This window comes from Oreochromis niloticus, linkage group LG1 (genome assembly GCF_001858045.2).
Source record: "Oreochromis niloticus isolate F11D_XX linkage group LG1, O_niloticus_UMD_NMBU, whole genome shotgun sequence".
In the NCBI taxonomy this organism is placed as follows: domain Eukaryota; kingdom Metazoa; phylum Chordata; class Actinopteri; order Cichliformes; family Cichlidae; genus Oreochromis; species Oreochromis niloticus.
In genome coordinates, this window is record NC_031965.2 from 25,705,720 (window position 1) to 25,728,419 (window position 22,700).

A 22,700-nucleotide genomic window follows, 5' to 3' on the forward strand; every position below is an offset into this window, starting at 1 on the left:
AGGGTTGGAAAGGGTTACATTCTTTATTGTTATTATTATTGTTATTGTTATGGGTTTGTATACTTTTTAAAATTTATTTAAAATATACAGAGATTTTCTCAGCCGCCAAGCTTCACCTGCTGGGTTTATTTAATGGCCTTAATGTGCCTTTAACATGGGCACTGTTTTCTCAGAGCAATCAGGGTCCTGCTTGGGAGATTTCCACAGGGAGCTCCAGTTTCTATCTCTATCAAAAACATGCTAGGCTAATGCTGCCCATGGTGCCCATTTTGCAAAATACGTTTTCCTTATTTTTCCTGTGTAAATAAGAGGAAAACATGATCATTACTTGATATAAAAGACATGTATTATTAGATAAAGCCTTGCTGAGAACATCCCAGCATGCTTTACGTGTACTAATATTTTATGTGTATCCATTTTTGTAAAGGAATGGGCCCTAACCAAGGATAAATCGGTAAAACATATGGACCTGTGTCTGACTGTGGTGGACAGAACAGCTGGTTCCCTCATCAAACTACAAGGCTGTAGAGAGAATGACAGCAGACAGGTAAACACACACTGAAATCAAGGGGCTTTATTGTTGTTTATACTCCAAAAAACGTACAGCATTTAATATTTGTGACATTGTGTTGTTTGTTGTCCAGAAATGGGAGCAGATCGAGTCCAACTCGAAGCTTCGTCACGTGGGCAGTAACCTCTGCCTGGACAGCCGCAGCGCCAGGATGGGCGGACTCACTGTGGAGGTCTGCAGCCCAAGCCTCACTCAGCAGTGGAAGTTCACTCTCAATTTACAATCGTAGGGGGCGCTCCACATCCCCGGAAGACTTGGCATAGCGAAGAGAAACACCTACAGACTCCTGAGATGCGGCTAAAAAGATGAATAGACTCAAGAAGAAAGACAAACTCTTGCTCCTTCTCCTCCTTCCTCCTCCACAGAGGTACAGCCAGTCACGTGCGCACCCTTCTCTCACCCATCTCCCTAAACGATGAGCCACGCGTATTGAAGGGAGGGGCCGGGAGACCAAAATGGAGTTAACAGGAACCTGACTGCATGTGGTGGATGGATGGTGGCGATCACGAGGATAAAGGAGACGAAGAGGCTTTTGTTTCAAAAATACATACCTCAGTGTTTTCTCATTGATGGTTCCAGCTGCAAACGGCGAAATTGTTCTTCTCCTTTCTTTAATGCTGGTGGAAAGAGAACTTTTCGGTGTACTTATTTTATTTTCTTATTCATGTTTTTTATTTCTGGCTGTTAACTGTCCACAGAGACTTGCTTTTTTTTTTTCTTCTTCTTCTTCTTGGAAGCATCCTGTAATGGCAGATGGAGGCTTCAGGTTGTGGTTTCGGGGAGGTGTGGGTTGTTGAGTGATGTGAAGGGAGGAAATGGACTCGAGACCTTGAGCTTTTCCTCTCGTTTATTCTCACTGGTTTACAGAGTCAACCGAGAGAAAAGGGGCAAAGAATGCAGGTTTTCTACAGACTCTTTCTTGGTGGAGGTGAAGACAATCTGGGAGGGTTTTTGCTGCTTTGCATGGGGTTTTTTCCCCCCTCAGAAGTGTTGTGAAGCCCTCCCTGAAGATTTTACTGTCTTTGGGCTGTAGTACTGGCTGCTGCAGCATCCAATACTTCCACACAGAAAATACCCAGAGAATAAGTCATCAGTCTCTCTTTTTTTTTCCTTTTTCTTTTCTTTTGGTTTACTTTCTAATCAAAAAATGGAACCAACTTTTAAAAGGATGTTTTGAGTTTCAGAAAGACCAGTGAAGTGATTAAAATGGTTTTCTTTACATACTCTCGCTGCTCTGTGCCTGCTCCCCGTGGAGCGGCTCAGTTTTAATCTTTTTTGTTTTGTTTATTTTTTTCCTGCACAGCTGATTTCCTTTGCCTGTGTCTATATGTTGCCATTGTGGAACGTTTACTGTCTAACAATCACATCTAAACTGGATTCATGTTGCAGCTTGTTCTCCAGAGCCAACAGGTGTTGCCTGCTAATGTGGCATTTCTAATAACACCGTAATGAGATTACCAGTAATGTAGAGTTCGCATAGACGTGACTGAGATGATCGCTTCTCCTCTTCCAGCACTTTTACAAAGTTAAAGAAGAAAACTACACTTAGACCTTGTAGGAGGAACAATGCAACCCTGCAGCATTTGGGATTTTTAAATTCATCGAGGTGTCAGACGTCCGTCTCTCTATTGACAACGGCAAACTGTGCTTATTCCAGCCTGAGAGCAGATTTCATGCAAAAAGAAAAGTCTCGACAAGTAGTGAAGCAACTTCTGACTGCATGTATCGCCAACATGTTTCCAGCGTTGCACTGAGTCACAGTGATTTACATCAACATATTTTTTTTTTCCTCTAACTTTCCTGTTAGATGAGCCATCTGTTCTGAAGTTTGGAACTGCAGTAAACAAGGTTTTACTGTTTGTCTTCACTCTGTTTCTGCAAGAGGAGAGCAGATTTTTCTGATTGCACAAGCAGGACTGCTCAGCTTTCGCTGATGCAAAGTAGAAATAAGAATACTCTTTCTTTCTTTTTTTTCTGCCACACTACTTTATGCAGATCAACAATATCTTGGCGTCATGAAACGGTGCAGTTTTTGTTACCAGGTGGTGTTACTGATACAATTTGCAGTACTTTTATCTGTTTCCGAGTCCATTAACTCTTGCCTTTTAAATAGTTTTTGTTATGTTTTATTTTTTGTTTCTAGTCTCCTTTAGGCTTTCACATCACTTCCTCATCTTCACTGCTATGATCTCCTGTGCTGTTAGTCACTGATGAGTAATGACAGTGGAGTTTGGGAAAATTGTGCTTGATTAAATTTAGTGTGACTCATCACTTGGCGACCTCAAGGCAACTACAGGAACACAAAATATTTCTGAACAGATGTACAGTTTGGGTCCAGGAAAGCTGAAATCTCAAGTCATCTTTAAAGTCGCGCGCTCTCTGCTTTTCTCAGTCCTTCTCGCTCTCGTGCACACTCGCATCCGAAACTCCTTTGGTTTTATTTTATTGAGCTGCCAACTGACAAAGACAGCTGGTCTCAGTTGCTTTGCTGTCTGATACTTTTTTTTTTCTGTGTACCTGTTTGCCTTGTCTTATATGTTCATTTATAAGTGGGGTGAGTGGAGCTGAGAAGGAAGGTCAGCTGAAGCTGCAGCTGGTTTAAAAAGCCTATCCTGTGACTTGATAGGTTGCTGCATTGTGCTGCAGGGAAGGGGACCCACAACATGGCTCGAGGCCAGAGAGAAACTCGGGCAAGGCCCTGCTTAGAAAAATTTGGTGTTGCCTCTGATGCAAAATCCAAAGGCCCAAATCTGATTTCATGATGATGTGTTACTTTAAACATGGAAACGTCTGCCATTTGGTTTGGAAAACGCAAAACAAAATGAAACACTTTCAGTGTCTTAAGTAACCATGGTTGCGATACAGGAGAAGCATTCAGTGAAATTTAGGTTTGAACATCAGTTTTTTCCACAGTTTTCCATTTCAGTGTGTGCTGTGAAATCAGAAGCTTCAGTGGAGATTTTAAAGGCAGGTTACAAGAGAAAAAATCTTATTAAAAGTAGAAAAATATGAAAATGTTTAATTTAGATGTATTCCTGAAAGGGCACCATTGAAGTTTTTTTTTTTTTTTCCCCTTTTTAGCTGATTCTCAAAGGGTGTAAATGGGAAGATCTGTCATACGATACATGTGAACTCTGTCTTGGTTTAGATGTCATTTTAGTAGTTAATTCATTTAGTTTTTCATTGCCTTATCGTCTAGATTATTGCATAAATTGTGCAACCTCTTGAGTAGTGGTGATATCTCACTCAGCATAGAATAAGTGAGGGTTTCCAACATGCTGAGGTTTTATTTAGTGGTTTTTAGCGCCCTCTATTGCCACACATGATCAGCTGCGAATCAAAAACAGGAGAGGGACTTGAGGTAGTTTCAATCTTTGCTTTATAAGATCTCCATGTGTGCTTGCTACTCCACAGAAGCCGACTGTGCACACCTGAGTGACCACGTCAGTCCTGTCTGCAACAGTTCCGGTGTTGTCTGAAGCCTTTTCTTTTTAAAGCTAGTCTTATACTTGTCATAAGGTTTGCTATTTTATTTCTTAATCTTTTTATGTTACACACAGAAGAAATGACTGTAACACTTAAGTCCAGCGCCTCATTTCGAATGGATGGTTAAATGTTTACATCTTTTGCACAACGTGCCAAAGTTCTTTCCCGAATTTTCTGTATGACGAAGGATAAGAAGGGGTGAAAGTCTTTGGAAAACCGGAATGAGTCTCGGAGGACTTGTTCTGTGACAGGTTGCTTGCAGTATGATGAGTATCTTCCCTCCAGTCTCAACTTGTAGAAGCCACTGTGGGCAGGACTGCTGTTATCTGCTGGTCTTGTGTCAGTTTTATGATAGAGAGGGGATTAAAAAATTGTAGTTTCCATGTCTTAAAAACTTTAAAATATTCTTTAAAATATCCGTTAGAGGAGTAACAACTCTGAAACAGAGCTCAACGAAAGCCACACTCATCCCCAGTATCATATCATGGTTCCATCTTCTCATAGCACGATTACCAGTTTGGAGCCATTTAATCAAAAGTTAAAGCACGCTAGACTGCATCACAATAATGGAGAGCATTTTTTTGGGTTGTGATCCAATTATGACCAAGTGATCTTGTGCGTAGTAAAAAATAATTTTAGGTATTCACCAAAACGATGACGCACAAACCAAAAAATGCCTATTGAGGTAAATTTACAATGGAAAACATCAAGTACGAAGAATATTATTGACAATCCTGCAGATGGTCGTCTTCTTAAAAGTCAGCATGAGTCAGTAAATAAGAGCATCCTACCCACTGAGCCACTAGAACATTATTTATTTCACTGTGGAGGGAAACGAGGTTATTTGCTAGAGTTAAACAAGAAAAGGAGGCTTGAAGCGAAATCTTTGTGCTCGTTCAGCTTTTCCTTTAAACGGAGAAAAGTTCAGTCACGACTTGTCAAAAACCTGGGACGTTTTCCCCCTATCGGCCCACCTCAAATCCCCTCATAGGATTAACAGAAGAAGGGCCCTCTCTCTAATAAGTGAAAAGCCCTGCTGAGACATCCAGCTCAGGACTGCTTAAGCTTCTCCGTCTTCTGCTACGAGTGGCTGTGCCAATGTAAATGAGTCAGGGCACAAGAGGGGCAGATCATGCACAGCAGACAATACACTGTAAAAGTCTCATCAACTGGTAATGACAGATAATAACAGTAATCAATATGGGTGGGATATGGGGTGGGGTGTGAGCTGGTGGGTTAATGTGTTTCCTGAGAGGCATGTGGCTCTGTTGAATGGCTGGTATTCACATTACGAGGTGGCTGATGCAACCCGAGGGTTCACACATGTAAAAGTGTATATTTTTGTATATACCTACATCAGTGTGTGTACAGTATGTACATATATACACAGTGTACTCAGCTGCGGTTCCTAGTTTTGTTGTCAGACTGTACAGCGCTTCTAACTGTTCCCTGTTTTATAGATAATGCAGAAATTCAACTTTGAATGAGGAGAAATGATTAACTTAAATAAATACATTTATATAAATATAAACAGAAGGGTGTGACGTGTTTTGCCTTTTTATTTTTGCTGTTCAAGTTTTGACAGTTGACAACCCTAAAGGTGCACCATATGTACAGGAAAAAAAGGTTAAGTGTTGCTGAATCCATTTGTCAGCTGGAAGTAAATCCAATCCTCTCAAGTTTTCCTTCTTTGGTTGATCTTTTAGCGATTTGCAGTGTGGCAGCTGTGCATGAATTTTACATGTATTCTTAGGCTTTAATATTTAAAGAAGAAAAGTTTTCCATCCGTCAGTCAAGCATTGTAGGGCTCAGGCCGACCTCCGCCAGTGCATTAGTGTGAATATTGTGCTACAAGGCAGCATATGAGTGACAAAGCAAAATTAATGCAAGACTTTTATAAATGAATGATTTGGCAGCACAATGTGACTTTAATAGATAATGACAGATAATCTACTCCCAGTCAATTTATTAGGTACACCTGTTCAACTGCTAGTTCAAGATGATGCATCCTACAACAATACAACTGAGCATCAGAGTGGGAAAGAAGGTGAACATGGCATGGTTTGGTCTTATGCAGAAGGGCATTTCTAAATGCACAACACATTTAGTCTTGAAGCAGATGGTCTACAGCAGCAGAAGACCACATCGGGTGCCACTTTTCTTGGCTAAGAACACGAAACAGGTCACAATTCACATGTGCTCACCAAAACTGGACAATAGAAAACTGGAAAAACACTGTCTGGTCTGATGTCTCTTGATTTCTACCATGACACTTTGAGCCCCTTAGTATTAACTTTGACTATTGATCATGGGTCAAAGGATTTATTGACCACAATTTACCATCTTCTGATGCCTGCTGCCATCAGGATTGAGTGCATCATGATTAGCAGCGTGGCCATGCAGCTGACAAATATAGAAACAGGTTTCTTCAAGATGACAATCCAATACAACTCAATCCAATAGAGCACCTTTCAGATGTGCTGGACTCATGGGTGTGTAGCCAACAAATCTGCAGTTACTGTGTGATGCTATTATGTCACTATGGACCAAATTCTCAGAGGAATATTTCCAGCACCTTGCTAGATGCAACCCGATACTAGCAAGACTGACAAAATAAAGTGGCTCGTGAGTGTATATTATGTACATTATAAAGCATCCCTTGAATTTTAACAAAATGCAGATTTATATTCCTTCCATTAGTCTGCTCCAAGTCAGATGCACAGCCTAAAAATATGACCGTATATTACACTACTCAAAAAATTAAAGGAACCCTTTGAGAAGACATTAGATCTCAATGGGAAATAAGATGCTGGATACCTATACTGATATGGACTGAGTAATGTGTTAGGAATAAAGGAGTGCCACATTGTTTAATGGAAATGAAAATTATCAACTAACAAAGGACTGAATTCAAAGACACCCCAAAAATCAAAGTGGGAAAAAAATGTTCCAGAAGGTTAATACATTTTATTGCAGCAACTCAAAATAGTTCCCAGTTGTTTGTATGGCCCCCATGTGCTTGTATGTATGCATGCTCTTAATGAGACGATAGATTGTCTGAAGGAAGGTCCAAGGATTTAATCCTGATACCTAATGGCAGTCAGGGAGCTGTTGCCTAGCCTGTCGAGGCCTGTGCGCCGCTCCATGGATATGCTTCCCCAGACCAACGCTGACCCACCACCACTGATGATTAAAGATATTACAGGCAGCAACATTCCCCACAGCTTTTCCAGGCACTTTCACGTCTCTCAAATGTGCTCAGAGTAAACCTGCTCTCATCTGTGAAAAGCACAAGGTGCCAATAGTGGACCTGCCATTTATGGTATTCTATGGTAAATGCCAGCCGGGTTCCATGATGCCAGGCAGGGCCCACTAGAGAATGCTGGGACTTCAGGCCACCCTCATGAAGTCTGTATCTGATTGTTTGGTCAGAGACACTCACACCAGTGGTCTGTTGGAGGTCATTTTGTAGCTCTGACAGTGCTCATCTTTACATAAAGTGGCAGATACCCATCCTTCTGATGGGTTGAGGACCGCCTTCGGCCCGGTCCAGCTCTCCTGGAATCTTCTCCATACTTCTGACAGTGCTGGGAGACACAGCAAACCTTCCGGCAACGGCATGTATTAATGCGCCATCCTGGAGGAGTTGGACTATCTTTGCAACCTCTGTAGGGTCCAGGTATCGCCTCATGCTACCAATAGTGACATTGAACCTTGCTAAATCCAAAACTAGTAGGGAAAAAAAGTCAGAAAAGATGAGGATAAAAGAATGTCAGTAACTTTGTGGTTTTCTCGGTGCTTCTCTTTTTTGTCTTCTCTTTCTTCTCACCCTCCAACAACTCGATGCAGATGGCTGCCTCTCCCTGAGCCTGGTTCCTCCTGTGAAACGGCAATCCTTCCTCCCAGCTTTTACCAAGTGGTTCCTTACAGGGGATCATCTGATTGCTCGGTTTTTCTCAGCAATGTGTGTTTTCATTTACATCTCTTGTTTTGTGTCCTTGTCATGTTATACGTTATATATATTTTGGATGTGTAACCCGGTCTTCCTGAACCTTTGGAACCCCTGGGGCTGTGCTACATTGGACAGATTAGCAAGCTGTACATATGCACAGCTGACAAAATACTGTTTTTCTTGTATCAGAGCACCATAAGACCACCAAAGCTTGCATGCTTGCACCCATTAAGCCTTCTTAAACTTACTGCACGCTGACATGTTTTTATAACACCCCCAACTCTTGGAAAGTCTTCTGGCAGGATTTTGGAGCTGACCTTCACAGATTTACTCTCATTCAAGCTTATTTAGTCTCTCACTCGACCACTGAGTTCCAAGTGTTGATGGGTTGCAGCCTGGAGTTTGTTTGCAATCAAATTTAGAATATTATTTATTTAAAGACAGTTTTTATTACACGAGTGTGCTGTTACCTTGCTGAAGACTGCTTATCTAGTTGTAACTCACACTATTATAGTAACCTGATGCAGGCCCTCTGCGTATGTTCACATCTATGACTGCTTCCCTCCTGAAAATCAAAAAAAAGTGTACAATTTTAGTAGTTATTAAGATGAAACAGGGTAAGAGTGCGCAAAAACTATTAAATAAGACCATAAAACAAACTTTAGTTTCCATTTAAAATCCCAGAAAGTTGATCATGTTCATCTGGATGCAGTCTTTTCAGTGGGAGAAATGTTTCATCAGTAATCCATGTGACTTCTTTAGTCTGGAGGCACCGAATAAGTCATCATCCAGGATTTTCTTACCTGGATTATTGAGGTAGGATCAAGACATCATGACATCAAGCTGCACACCAAGAGTGAGCAAGACATCAATTCACTGATCCCTCTCACCGGGATCTACAGTGAGGACATCAGGATGTCATTCAGGACAGCTACAAGAACCTGGGTATCCCACAAGCCAAACTGAACCATGACAAAGATGCACAAAGGTTAGCCACAGCCAAGTACCTCCAGAAGGTAAGACGGGTACTGAGAAGCCAGCTGAATGGTAGGAATAAGATACATAAGGTCATCAGATACCCACCTGAAATAATAAAACGTCCACAGGAAGAGATAGATGCGACTGATGTCAAGACACAAAAACTCCTCACAATGCACAGAGGTCTCCACCTGAAGTCCAGTCCAGTATCCCGAGGCTCTAAGAGCAACAGAAAGCGGGAGGGCAAGGATTAGTGCATGTCACTACAATCCAGGATGAAACATGACACATTTTCAAATAGATCAGGAAGATCTCCAAGAATGCTTCAAGCAGCTGAAGATGGATACTGATGAGGAACAGGAAGAGGAACAATCATGGACAATCCCACCCCTGCGTGGGATGTATTATTGACAGAGGGAGGAAGTGGCTGACATCAAGAAATCCTACCAGTGGCTTAAGAGGTCAACTTTAAGGACAGTACAGAAGTTCTGATCACGAGCTAAGGACCAGATCTACCACAGCTGACAGGACCCAAGATATGCAAACTGTGCAAAGGTCCCCTGGAGATTACACATAGCATCAAGATGCAAGCTGGAACAGCGTACACTGAGAGGCACAATTTAGTGGCTGGGATAGTGTACAGGAACATCTGTGCCACATTTGGAATGAAAGTCCCCAAGTCCCAATGGGAGACCCCACTAAAGGTGGTTGAGAACAGCAGGCCTAAGATCCTGTGGGACTTCCAGTTCCAGACAGACAAGCAGCTGCTGACCAACCAACCAGACATGGTGGTGGTTGACAAGGAGCAGAAGACCACAGATTGATGTGGCAGTCCCAGCGGACAGCAACATCAGAAAGAAGGAGGACAGTAAAATAGAGAAGTACCAGGGGGTGAGGGAATAACTGGAGCAGATAGAAACATCAAAACAGAACAGGAAAAAAGAAAGTAAAGAAAATGGCATTTCAAAGACACAGATATGAGTGAGGTGTATGAGACAATTTACAATAAGTTAGTGGGTAATATTCCCTTGCTAAACTCCAATACATGCGATCAGACTTGCATCAAATTATACTTTTTTTTTTGTCTTTAGATAAGGACTCATAATAAACTGCTCCATTCCTCCCTGACCATCTAATTGTTTACAATTAAGCCTTCCCAACATTTCAGCATCCACATTTTCACTGTCAGAGTTTGAGATTCTTTCCAAAGCTTAAGGATTAGTGAGGTACAAGTAACTAGACCCACTATCAATACTCTTATTACACACTTATTCAGCTGTGATAAGGACCTCCATCTTTAAGGGGAGACATCTGTGGTGACGTTGGCAAATCAGACTTAAATCATTGGCCCATACAATCCAAATCATCGTTCTAAAAATGAAAAAGTTTCCATAATGCATGCATGCATAAGTCCATCTTTCTGTCCTACATTTCCAGCATGACACATCTTTAATTAAACCCATTTCATGTAATCTGAAAGGAGCGTAGTAATACCGATTAATGATTTTATCCTGAATAAATTTGCCCCTGGTATCCTAACACTAGCAAGACTGACTAATTTTGGAAATAATGTTCTCCCATGACTCATTTTCAGATGCAGAGCCAACATCTTTTCCCCAGGTCCTCTTTGCTTTGTTGCTTTATGTTACATTGTTGAACGTTTTAAATAAGACATTATGGTGTAAGTGCTTTTATGCAGTTTGATTTTTCTTCTTATACAATCTCTAATTCACCAGATATATTTTTAAATATTCAAGCATTTCACGTCAAAGTGCAGCCGCACTGTCTGTACCGTCGCCTCTCCAGCAGGGGGCGATGGCAGTCGCTCCGGACACATGGAGGGGCAGGGAGGAAGAAGGAGCTCAGACAGAGGCTGATTAAGGCGGTCAGCAGTCACAGGTGGTGGTCTGTGTAAGGGACCGGAGAATCGTTACAAAATATACCATGAAGAACGAAGGCATAGAAGGGACGGAAAGGTTTCTGAGCCCGGATAAAGGCAGGGGCCTGCGGGCGGTGAGGCACTTCGCGGTGGGGGAGCTGGTGTTCGCGTGTCCTGCCTACTCCTACGTGCTGACCGTGAATGAGAGGGGAGCGCACTGTGAGCACTGCTTCACCAGGTAAAACTGCACCTCACCTCCTCCAAACAGCCGACAGAGCCCCCCTGTAACAGGTAGCTACGAGCAGGCGCCTTCCTCTGTGAAAAGGAGAACTGAGTGGAGCGGGTAACGTCCAGTTCACCGCCAGCTAACCTCATTACAGCTACGTTAGCAGTTAAACCCCTGTGCACCTACTCAGCTGATTAAAGTGGGTCAGTGAGACGAGCCAGCTCACCTGACAGATGCTGCAGCTTTTGTTTGTAGCACTGCGGAGTCAAGAGAGTAAAACACGAGTGGATTTTAAAACGATACAGTGCTTTTTATGTACTGTGTATATACCCTATATAGTCTTAAATAGGTTATCAGTATTTACAGGTCGCATACTTGGTAAATTTGCAGCCCCATTGATGCCATAGTATAACGTGTCTGCTTGTCTTATACAACACGTGCTCTGGGCACAGACCTGTAAAAGATCCCCACTTGTCCCACAAAGGACCGAGACCCCCAGAACGAACTACATAATGTTGTTTTTGATTCTCCAGCTGTGCATGTGGCGGATGTCTGTATAATGTTGTGTGGCTTTGTGGTAATTTCCTCTCTCTACATGGGTGTATTGTGTCTCATAGTTATTATTTGTGTTTCTTAGACTTTTCTATTTAATTTAGATTTTCTGCACTATGTCTTGTCTTATTTTTTGTCTTCATTTACATTTGTTGTTTTGCAACTTTTTGGTGATTAATTGTGGAGGGTGGGAGGGACTGTGTCCATGCACACACTTGACAAAGCGCTGCCTTTGTAATATCAGACTGCCAAAGCTAGCACACTTACACCAGTAACCGTGTAGGCTGTTGAGTGGCCTACAGCATTCAGAGAGCATCATGTGTAGGAGTGTGTAGGCACACTTTATCAAAAGCATGACAGGAAATTAGATTCAGTTTAAGTTTAAAATCCCTTCACAACACTTTATAGCATTATATGAACTCACTCTCTGTGACACTCTCACTGACACACTTTCTTACACACACATGTGTCCTACCCAAGGACCCATTAAAAGGTTTGTAGAGCATTGAAAGGTTAGGGCACTAAATATAGGCGTCCATGTGTCCCAAAAGAGGAGGAGCCATGAGATGAGAAGTCAAGTCCAGGACAGGCGTGCACTGGAAGGCATGTACGCGAGTGTGTATATTTGCCCCCGTGTTGCACCCTGTGCCATATCTGACATAATTAGTGAACTGAAAATGTTTGTAGACGGTCCTGAGAATTTAATCTGAAATTCATATCCAATGCATGTGACCCAGATGTGATTAAAATTAAACTCTAAACATCTTTATGTTCCCTATTATGTCCCAGACGATAACAAACTGTCATGACCTTCTCGTTCAATATCAGGTTGAATTTTTATTATTGTCATTTTTTTAAAAAAAGTTGAAGCCTGTCACTATAAAGTTTATTCCCGTATCCACCATCCAGGTCTGTCATGGTGTTTCTTCATGTAGTTTAAAAGAAAGTATCTGAATGTATTGCATCTTTGTGTCATTACAGGAGAGAAGACCTTTTTAAGTGTGGTAAATGTAAGCAGGCCTATTACTGCAATGTTGACTGTCAGGTGAGATGATCATTTTGGCCTTTTTAATGGAGATTTTGAAGTCTTTTGTAAGTTTCAAAAGTCAGCTAAAGGAACTGACTAGGTGTCAGTTGGTACTTTATGTTCAAAAAAGTGCTCCTTTGCTAGCTTAACATTAGCGTGCTCTCCTGTGCAGATGCCTGCAAAGAGCCGATAATCCATTAGCAGCATAATGCAGCTGTGTCTGTCCTGTAAGCAGTTTGCACTTTAACAGTGCTCTCTTATTCTTTAATGCAATAAAATTAATGACTGTATCTCCACTCCAACATTTTCCTTCCCTGCAAATCAACTAACATCAGTGCAGGACCAACAGAGGCTCCAGTTAGATGTTTTCTATTTGTCTATCATGAAGAACCTTTGTAAGACAAGTAGCAACATAACTGCAGCTGTAATGTGATTACTAAATTTAGTGTAGTAACACATTACATTACTGAGTTATTGACAAATGTTTAGTTATTGACACTCTGTTTAGTTTTAGTGTGATGGTACAAATCAAACTCTGTACACTGCAGTAAAATACAGACAGAGACAGAATGGTGTTTGCCTCCATCATTAATTTATCAGTGATTTACTCTTTGATAACAGAAATGTCCGTTTAATTCTCCTTTTCTTTGCTGTCTTACTTTTGTGTATCCTGTTGTTTTTCCTTTTATAACACTTATTCAGAAAAGGATAATTTACTACTTACTATGTTTGTGTGTTTGCACAGAGAGGTGATTGGCCCATGCACAAGCTGGAGTGTGTAGCGATGTGTTCCTACGGGGAAAACTGGTGTCCATCAGAAACGGTCAGACTGGTAGCAAGAATCATCATGAAACAGGTGAAGTGACACAAAGAAGCAGGAGAATTAATATTTCAGTATCCAGAGAGTACTCAGAGATGAATACTGAAATGAAAAAGGGGGGAAAAAAACTATGAGAAATATGGATGTTCTGTACATATTACGACATAACAAAAATAAAGAGTTAAGGTTAAGATGCCGTAATTACCATTTGGATGAATAACACAGCAAGAAGAGGAAGGAGCAAAAAGCAAACCTTAAAATAAATATCTGAGTGAAATAGGATCTGGGTCTTCACAATAATCTGACTTGACTCATCACTTTAATTTACATAGTTTTCCATGTGCAGTGTAGTCACACATGTAGTTTAGATTAAAATGAACAGTCGTTGTGCAGTGTTAGCACGGCCTTCTTGTGTCGTAATTTGACCACAGCGTTTAAATGTAAGTCTTATCTTGGTTGATGACAATGCTCATGAACACTACTGTCCCTGAGCTGTGCTTGGAAGCTGCTGTATTACCATAAAGATCTTTAATGTCTAAACTCGGCTGAACGTTTATACCAGAACCGTCTGCACGTAATTTAATTCAGCATAAAGGGAAAATTAAGTTTAGTTTATATCGTTACATCATTATGCGATCGGTATGATTCAGTTTTTTTTCATTAAACACTGTCGTTTTGCAGAGAGCCACAACAGAGCGAACTCCCTCAGAAAGGCTGCTACTGCTTAAAGAGTTTGAAGCTCGTAAGTTAACGTGTGTGTTTGTGTGAATACATAAGCATACGCTTTAGTTACATATTCATGCACTTTTAGTTACACTGTGTGTGTGTGTGTGCAATCTATCTATGTCTCTGCAGTTGTGGCAGTGTGTCTATTAATATCCTCAGCTGTAGCCTCCAGTCCTGGTTCTGTCGCTTTCATTCACTCCAAGTGTGCAGAGCACTGGGGACCTAAATCCCAAGCTTCTGGCTTCTGTAATTTCATGTTCTCTCCCCTCCTTTAACAACTACTGCCACTGTGCCCTTGAGCAATAAACTCATCTATCGTCACTGGGAAACTGTGATTATGCTGAGATGCACTGATCTGTTAATATAACTCAGTTTCAGCTCATAATTAAGAAGCTAAACTCTGCTGAGCCTGTTTTTGAGCAGCAAGATTTACAGGGCATTTTTCTTTCTGTTTTCTGCAGTTGTTCAAACTGCTTTACTAATGTGTAACTTTCAGGTTTTAATGAAGCTGAAAACACAGTGAAACAGGTCCCATTGGTCGTAATCCCACACATGCACGAGCTCTGGTTTCCTGTGCTCCATTTGGGATTATTATTTAGTCTGAACTGTTGTTTCCGGCTCAGATGTGTCACCACAGGATTGTTAGAGAATTAACCTTCATACCCGTCCCTCATGCGAACCAAACAAATGGTTGGCCAGCTGCTGCCTGCTGCTACTCGTCTGTGTCTGAGTGGGTTTGTGTGATTGGCAAAGACAGATGGCTCATAGTGGTGCTGTGTTTAACACTTATTAACACTGAGGTGTTCTCATCTGCTTACAGTTTGGAACCAGATTATTATTATTATTATTAGTATTATTATTATTATTATTTTTGAATCATCAGTTTAATGCATATATTTCTTTATAATTGGGGAAAAAAAGATCAAATGTTTTGCAAGAGGTCCAGTGTAACTGAATGGTCGGATGTTATTTGATATTTACGTTTTGTCGACTTAAATATGAATCTTTAAGTCAGCTGCTTTTTCACTTACTTTTCCTGCCAATGAGAGACAGCTCAGCAGTACATGTGTATTATTTACATGTTTGGTTCTCACTTTTAAATCAGTGTTATCTCAGTAATGTTAAGCCCAACGTCTGGTCTGTTATATTGTCAGTTGCTTTTCATGTAATTATTTTTTCTCACTTCTTCCTCTTTGTCAGCCCTTTGTCCCTTTATTCTTTTTAATCTGTTTCTCTTTGACAGATTTAGATAAGATGGACAGCGAAAAGGAGGAGATGAACCAGACAGACATAGCAGCGCTGCATCACTTCTACTCCCGACACATCAGTAACCTTCCTGATGAACAGGCTCTCACGGAGCTATTTGCACAGGTATCAATGAAGAAACACCAGAAGGCTGTTTGAGTTGTCGGTGAACCAATGGATCCAAAAACTAAAATGGCATGGCGGCGCCACTGCAGTGTTTACCTTTATCGCTGAGACTGCTACATCAACCATTTCCTGCCCTCAGTCAGCATTATTTTCCATTATTTTAATGGTACTAAACATATTTCTGCATGACATCACTACATTGCACTGGTTTGCCTTTTTTTGACAGTCAACAGTGTAGAGAGATGGGAAGCATGCAGCACAGCTGGTCTCAAATGGTGGAGATTCAGGTTACAGTTAGTGGTGTGCACTTTAACCTGGACACCCTGACGCATTGTTTCCAACCAAACAGACGCAGCTGCCCTGTTTCTTGGCTGCTTTGGTGAGCTTATACATAGAGCCACACTTAGTACTGATCATATAGATTGTGGTTGTTTTAAAACAGAGACTTTAATTAATTTAAAATGACTGTTAGTACCTTGTTCGTATGGCAGCACTTTTCCCAAACACCTGATAATCCATACTTGAACACGAGCTTAAAATCAGTTGATTTCAAGCCTTCTTCCACTAATAATCTTTATTTCATACTGTTTGGGGGTTAGGGGAACTTGCTGTTACTGTCTGGAACCATCTCTTCATCTTTCAGCCCTCCCTCCATTCCCAGTTGTCCTGTACGTGTAAGCAGAAAGACATAAAGGAGTTCATGTTTGTTTTAACTAGGCTCTGTGTCACACGCCCACTGATTCTTTGCCATTTAACTCTGCAGCTTTGAGCGCTTTAATTTGATCTGTCTGGCAGTGGGCTGTCTCCCACCCCTTCAAGCTACATCAATGGAAACAACCTCTTTGGCCTGTTATCACACAGCTGCATTTAATCTCCACTACCAGAATTTCCTCCTCCTCACTGGAGTGGGTGGCACGGCACAGCCGAGGCTGATGCAAGTTGTGTTTTCATGTTGCTGAACCCTGCTTTTGTTTTTCTTCAGGTTAATTGTAATGGTTTTACCATAGAGGACGAGGAACTCTCACATCTGGGATCAGCTGTTTTTCCTGAGTAAGTAGCTCATGTCGTCATCATTCAGCGCTCTGTTCATTCATCGGGTTTGTGCACTGTGTGGACATTTGAGGAGATTAAATTCAAAATAAACTCCTCTTTTCATTCCCCTGAATATCTCATCCCACTTTCTCAGTGACAGTTCGCCTGTTTTATAGGAGGTTTTTATATTTATAGATCACTTTATTTATTTTGTCTGTTTATTTCATGCTATGTGAAGCGTGTACAAGCAACTGTTTATGGTCATTTTACGTATTAGTACTGCATGACTGACAACAATCCTACCAGGAGGTATCTGATCAGTAACTAAAATAACTGAAAAACTTGGAAAAGTGAATAGTGCTCACACTAAATATTGATTTGGCTGCCCTCTTGAATGCAGTTTACAAAAAATAAAAGTATTCATGGCAGAACTGCATGTGATACCCCACAGAGCTGTAGTACCAGTGTCACAAAGCTGCTAAATGTAGTGTTTTATCAGTGTCTTTTTAATTTTACAGCTTTTCTCTCACTTGTCTCTCTCACTCCTTCTTCCTTCCAGTGTAGCACTGATGAATCATAGCTGTAGTCCCAATGTCATAGTGACCTATAAAGGCACAGTAGCTGAGGTCAGAGCTGTTAAAGAGATAAACCCTGGAGAAGAGGCAAGTAAATACATCATTTTGAAACCTTCAATTACAGATGTGTAAAAGTCTCTTATTATAGATTGTTTTTGTCATGTCTCTCTCTCTGTAGATATTTAACAGCTACATAGACCTGCTCTACCCTACAGAGGACAGGAAGGAGAGGTTGCTGGATTCCTATTTTTTCACATGCCAGTGCACAGAGTGCACCTCCAGGTCTAAGGTACTGTGGGTTTATCTCTCAGGAGCGCATACATTTTTGATATCTTGAATGGGAGTTTGGTACCAACAAACAATTTAGTTAGTTTGAGGACTAAAACAGCAAGTACATTATCTGGGTTAGCTATTAGCTGTGTGTTGGGGGAAATGCAGCAGGATCATTGTCCTCATTGTGCCAACCTGTGCTTCCTCCCACCTTTGTTTCAAACGACACCTTACACTGTCAGAGATGTGGTGGCTGTGTCCCAGTTCCACATTATAAACTAGTGTACTGTATGGGTACTAATGCAGTCTTTTGTTTATATGCATCAGTCTTCATAGCATGTTTTGTTTAGAATAGAAATGGTACTTGGCATGTGACAAGATGTTTTTGCATCATTTTGACTTCTGCACATTTTTACATTTGGAATGAAATCTGAAAGTTTCAGAAAAACTTAAATCCCTCCTTAGGTTTTTTTTTTTTCTTGGTTTTACTGGAATTGCCTTTTAATAATATCCGACTGTGATTAGCTTACTTTATGCATTGCATTATGAAGCAGTGACTTAATTTTGTGCTCTAAAATCCAAGCAGATCTACTGGTTAATGCATACTGAGATATTTGTGTGTGTCTAATTTTGTTTCTTTCCCAGTGTAAGTGATGCTGTTGTCAGACAGTACAGCTGTTTATATTTGGTACTCTTATGTTTTAACATACCTTCCCCCAAAGACTGTCTTGTATAAGATGCAATGTTATAAAACTCAGTATTATTTTTTTCACTCTGTCTTTAGGACAAGGCAAAAATGGAGATCAGGAAGCTGAATCCTCCGCCAGAACCTGAGGAAATCCGATCCATGGTCCGTTATGCCAAAAATGTCATCGAAGAATTCAGGCGTGCCAAACACTACAAAAATATCCTTCTCTTATTATAATGTATTCTCGTCTTTCTCCTGATCTCTGACAGCTTTGCTGCCTCCTCTTCTTATGCTACCGTTTCTGTGTCATTATTTCTTGACTCTCTTGCACCCCCCAGTGAGCTGCTAGAAATGTGTGAGCTCAGCCTGGAGAAGATGGGAGCTATATTTGCAGACACAAATGTCTACATGCTGCACATGATGTATCAGGCCATGGGGGTGTGCCTGTACATGCAGGACTGGGATGGCGCTATGAGCTATGGAGAGAAGATCGTTCAACCATACAGGTAAATCGATCTGTTGGAAATTCAGGGTATAAAGACTAGATTAATTCAATCACTGTCTACAACAGTACATTATCATTTGTAACTGTATCAAAGTTGTTTTTGTCTTGTAAGCCCTGCACTAAGAGTCTTGGAAATAAAGCAGACACTTTTTTCCTCTCTTTCTCTGATTGGATCTTACCAGTTGCTATGGGTCTCTCTTGATTTGTCACCTTAACTAAGTTATCCACTCCCATAACCACCTTTTATTTTTATTCATTTAAGCTGTGTACATGTCATGCCCTTCCGCTTTCCACTGTGATATTTAAATAGCTGGATGATTTGTCAAACTGTATCTCACTTTGTGACCTTTTGTTACTTTAAAGTGTGCAGATGTCTGGAGAAATTTAAGGGCTTCTTTAAGACACAGTAGTCTGATTTTAACATTTCAAAATAATAAGTAAACTGTACCAAAAATGTGGATTTAACTTTTTTTTTCTTTCTTGATCATTTATCATAGACGATGATGTTTTCAGCTCATTTTGATGATTATGTTCTTTCTGCAGTGTTCACTATCCAGCGTATTCCCTGAATGTGGCGTCTATGTATCTGAAGCTAGGACGTCTGTATTTGGGGCTCGAGAAGAAGACACAAGGAGTCAAAGCTCTGAAGAAGGTGAATACATGTATAAATATTTGGTGTATTTAAAGATGAATTGCGTAAGCAGTTGGCTGCAAAAGCATTTGAAATGCAACAAGCGACCAGGGAGAGACCAATTAGTGGACAGTTTTTCATTCTTTGTCCTGTTTTTGTGTCTTATGAGCATCTCTGCATGTACTGGAACTAAGTCAGGGTGGAACTGGAGTAGACGTAGTCCCGTGAGCAACTAAGTAAACCCCATCATTCTTGATTCAGTGGCCTGTTGAGCGATGTTTAACAGTGGTAACCTGAAGTAAGGAATTTGAACCCACTCTGTTACAGTGTTGCTTGAGGTTTGTGGACATTTGTTTATGCACAGCTCTCTTAAGTCACAGTCAACTCGGAGACCGCAAGGTGCCCTGGTCCTCTAGTTTGTGGCTGCAAATAATCACCCTTTCTCCAACCATACTTGTTCATTTTATTTCTGAGTGTACTTTAGCATTTAACATGCTACCTGGGGTCTGTAGCATCCGAGCCATATAGCTCTTAGGTTTTTTGCAGTTTCGCTGAGCAGTGAATGGTCTGACTTCTGGTGAATTTGAAAGGACCTCCACTCCTGGGAAGATCGCTCCAGACCAGTAAACTGCCAAAACTATTTGTTTTATAGAAGCAGCCACACTTGTTCATCATCAGTTAATCAAGTACAATTGAGCAGCAGGACCTGGCTGCTACTTACCCTCTTAAATCTAGTGGAAGCAGTAAATGTTTTGATACACTGATTTTAACTTTGGTGTCTGAAGCTACATCACCGTATTGACATTCAAATACTATTACATTCAACATTTGATCAGCTGTCAAGACAAACGTGCATCTAATCTGTTTTTCTGTCTCCAGGCTCTCGCTGTCATGGAGGTGGCTCATGGAAAAGATCACCATTATGTAGCTGAAGTCAAACGTGAAATTGAGGAGCAGAAGTAAAGAAAGAGGAGCTGAAGGAGCAAAAAGAGTAACGAGAGTCCGCAATGAGGGACCTCTCCAAAAGCAGCAACAACAAAATACACATCACAAATGCATGGCATGCATTGTTTACCTCTTCAGTTTTTAAATATTTTTGTTCACTCCGTTTCTTCTGCTTCTCTGTGAGCAGTCTTCACTCCTCAAATCATCGATGAGGACCACGTTTTGTATCTACAGCCGCCTACTTCCTGTCAGACCTGGATAAAAAATGGAGACAAATTGGGGTTACATTGTTTGAATGAGAGGAATACGGCATCTGATTTGTTTCTCGTCCAAACTTGAACTACATTTAAAATGTTGGTTTTGGTTTCTTTTCATACATTGAATAAAAACAAAATCCCATCAGTGGGAAGATGAAAAGATTTTTTTTTTTATGCAGCCTTTCTTAAGATACAAAGCTTTTATGTGAACGGTCTATTTTCTGAAGCCCAATTTTATTTTTTCGTCCTTTTCCTGGTGAGTCTGATTCATTCACTGTGTTTTGTGGACCTGTCAATCAACTGTTTCCTATCCTTTTTCTTTGGCAGCAGTTATGGCTACACAGCGTCGCCCCGGGGCAGTTGTTCATGATTTAAAATTTTGTACAAAAAAGTGAACAGTTGTTACTCACAGCTGATGCATTTTTAAATCCTCAGATATTCTGGCCTCTTTTGTTTATGTCTAAACTGTGAAAATATGACCATGCATCATGTACTCTGTAGCCCCAGAGAGGAGAATGCAAAGAACTATTCCTTAATGAATAACAAGTATCTTTTGCTCATTTAGAAGAAGCAGGAAGTGTTGCATGTTTGACTGTTCATGTTTTCTTTGTGTGTGGCTTTTTTTCTTTTCTGTCTTCTACTGGGGCTTGTTGACCAAATAGGCCACAGGTTAAACTGGCAAGGAACCAGCTATTCAGTCTGTTCAGTGTATCATTAAATCGGGGTGCTGATATGTGACCAGTTTGCCTCTTAAGTCACAGTGAAGACATTGGTACTATGATGCTGGATCAGAGTCCCTTTGCTCTCAGGAATAAAAGGGGGCAGCACAGTAGCTTTTGTTGCCTTTTTGTCAAGAGATGCATTATTGAACTTTGTTGGTATTTTCTTCTTCCAGAAGCAGCATCGATGCAGAAATTACCTATACAGTTGTAGACAGGATGGTAAAATACACTAAGATAGTAGGGTGTATAGCTTTTACAGTAATAAAGTAGAGGGTGTCATCCTTAACTTTTACATTTTATTTTCAAGAATTGGTGTAATATTTCATACAAAGAGAAGTGCATCTTTTGATCTAATATGTGCACACTTGTAAGCTAATTCAAACCGTAGTTTAAAACCGATTGTAACAGTTCCACATTTTAGGAAGTGCTACCTTTAGCAAGAATGCTTGTCTTAAAAGTGTCTGTGGGTCATTCAAACAGTAGTTGGAGTTTAACAAACCCCCAAATGGGAGCTGTTATAGATCACAAAACTGTAGTTCTGCTTTAGGGTTGACTAAAATGTATAGAAATACTAGGTGGCTGTATTTAAGGTTTGTTGTTGGGAGGAAGACTTAAAAAAATAATTAATGCAAAGATTATCACCAGGGCCTTTGTTGCACTCAGATTTTGTATTGTTTTTGTGACACAATGATGTCAAATGGCAAAAATGTAAGCACATTTTATTTCATTTAAGCAGTTTCTGCAAGTGGACGCTTGGCCTTGCTGCCGTCTTCATTTTGCACTGCCAGAACAGATTCAGTTCTGTCGTTCTTTAAATGCATGTAGCTTCACTCTATCTCGTTTACTGTGGAAACAGTTTAATGCTTAACATAAAGGTGGCGAACTGACAGTTGGAAATAAACCATTTTGAAGGTCATTTTTGTAGCAAGCTGTGCAAACGTGACTCTGTCACCTGCAAAAATGCATCTAAAAGGTGCCTGCCTTACAGTTTTGCCTTGGTAACCCAAAAACACAGTTTGAGTAATTTCACCTTCTTTATTTTTGTGTTACTGCTAAAAGAAATACACAATGTAAAGATGGGTTGTAGGCTTGTTTGCACAGGTCAGTAACCTATGTATCTAAACTTTCTATTGGCCAGAATTGAGCATTGTGTTTAATTTTGGTCAAAGACTCAGAAAATACCGTTATATATTTTCTGTTTTTACTCTGTCAGTAAAGATAAAACCTGTGGCACCAATATTGAAACAGCATGTAAGTCAGGCAAAGGGTAATTGGAAGGCCACCTGCACACTGTTTTCTCTTCTTTCTGTAATGAACTGTTATCTTTATCAGGCATGAATATTATTCTATTGGAATGCATAATTGAAAAAATCTGAGCCTCTGGCTCTTTCTGTACCGTGTCGGTGGAAATCAATAAATGACAGTATCACACTTTGTTCTGTATTCTAACATTTTCTTCTGAATCTTTTTTTTTTTAAGCAGCACAT

At 40.6% G+C, this 22,700-nt stretch overlaps 2 protein-coding genes across 5 annotated transcripts in view; both read left to right on the top strand.

The window, feature by feature from the left end:
• Positions 1 to 5,451, top strand: part of galnt2 (UDP-N-acetyl-alpha-D-galactosamine:polypeptide N-acetylgalactosaminyltransferase 2) — a 68,751-nt gene extending 63,300 nt beyond the window's left edge. For all 4 annotated transcript variants that reach the window (XM_019359552.2, XM_019359561.2, XM_005458945.4 and 1 more), the window contains 2 exons: positions 428 to 547; positions 645 to 5,451. In XM_019359552.2, coding sequence (XP_019215097.1) covers positions 428 to 547; positions 645 to 800 — 276 coding nt within the window. In that variant the 3' untranslated portion in view covers positions 801 to 5,451. The remainder of the gene's footprint in view (positions 1 to 427; positions 548 to 644) is intronic.
• Positions 5,452 to 10,796: 5,345 nt separating this feature from the next.
• smyd2a (SET and MYND domain containing 2a) lies at positions 10,797 to 22,647 on the top strand. The gene is made up of 12 exons (XM_003454488.5): positions 10,797 to 11,104; positions 12,626 to 12,689; positions 13,417 to 13,527; positions 14,173 to 14,233; positions 15,461 to 15,588; positions 16,571 to 16,638; positions 17,180 to 17,282; positions 17,374 to 17,484; positions 18,250 to 18,370; positions 18,485 to 18,659; positions 19,202 to 19,310; positions 20,169 to 22,647. The coding sequence occupies exons 1-12, from the start codon at positions 10,932 to 10,934 to the stop codon at positions 20,250 to 20,252; spliced, it is 1,308 nt and encodes a 435-aa protein (XP_003454536.1). The 5' UTR covers positions 10,797 to 10,931; the 3' UTR covers positions 20,253 to 22,647.
• Positions 22,648 to 22,700: the final 53 nt, after the last annotated feature.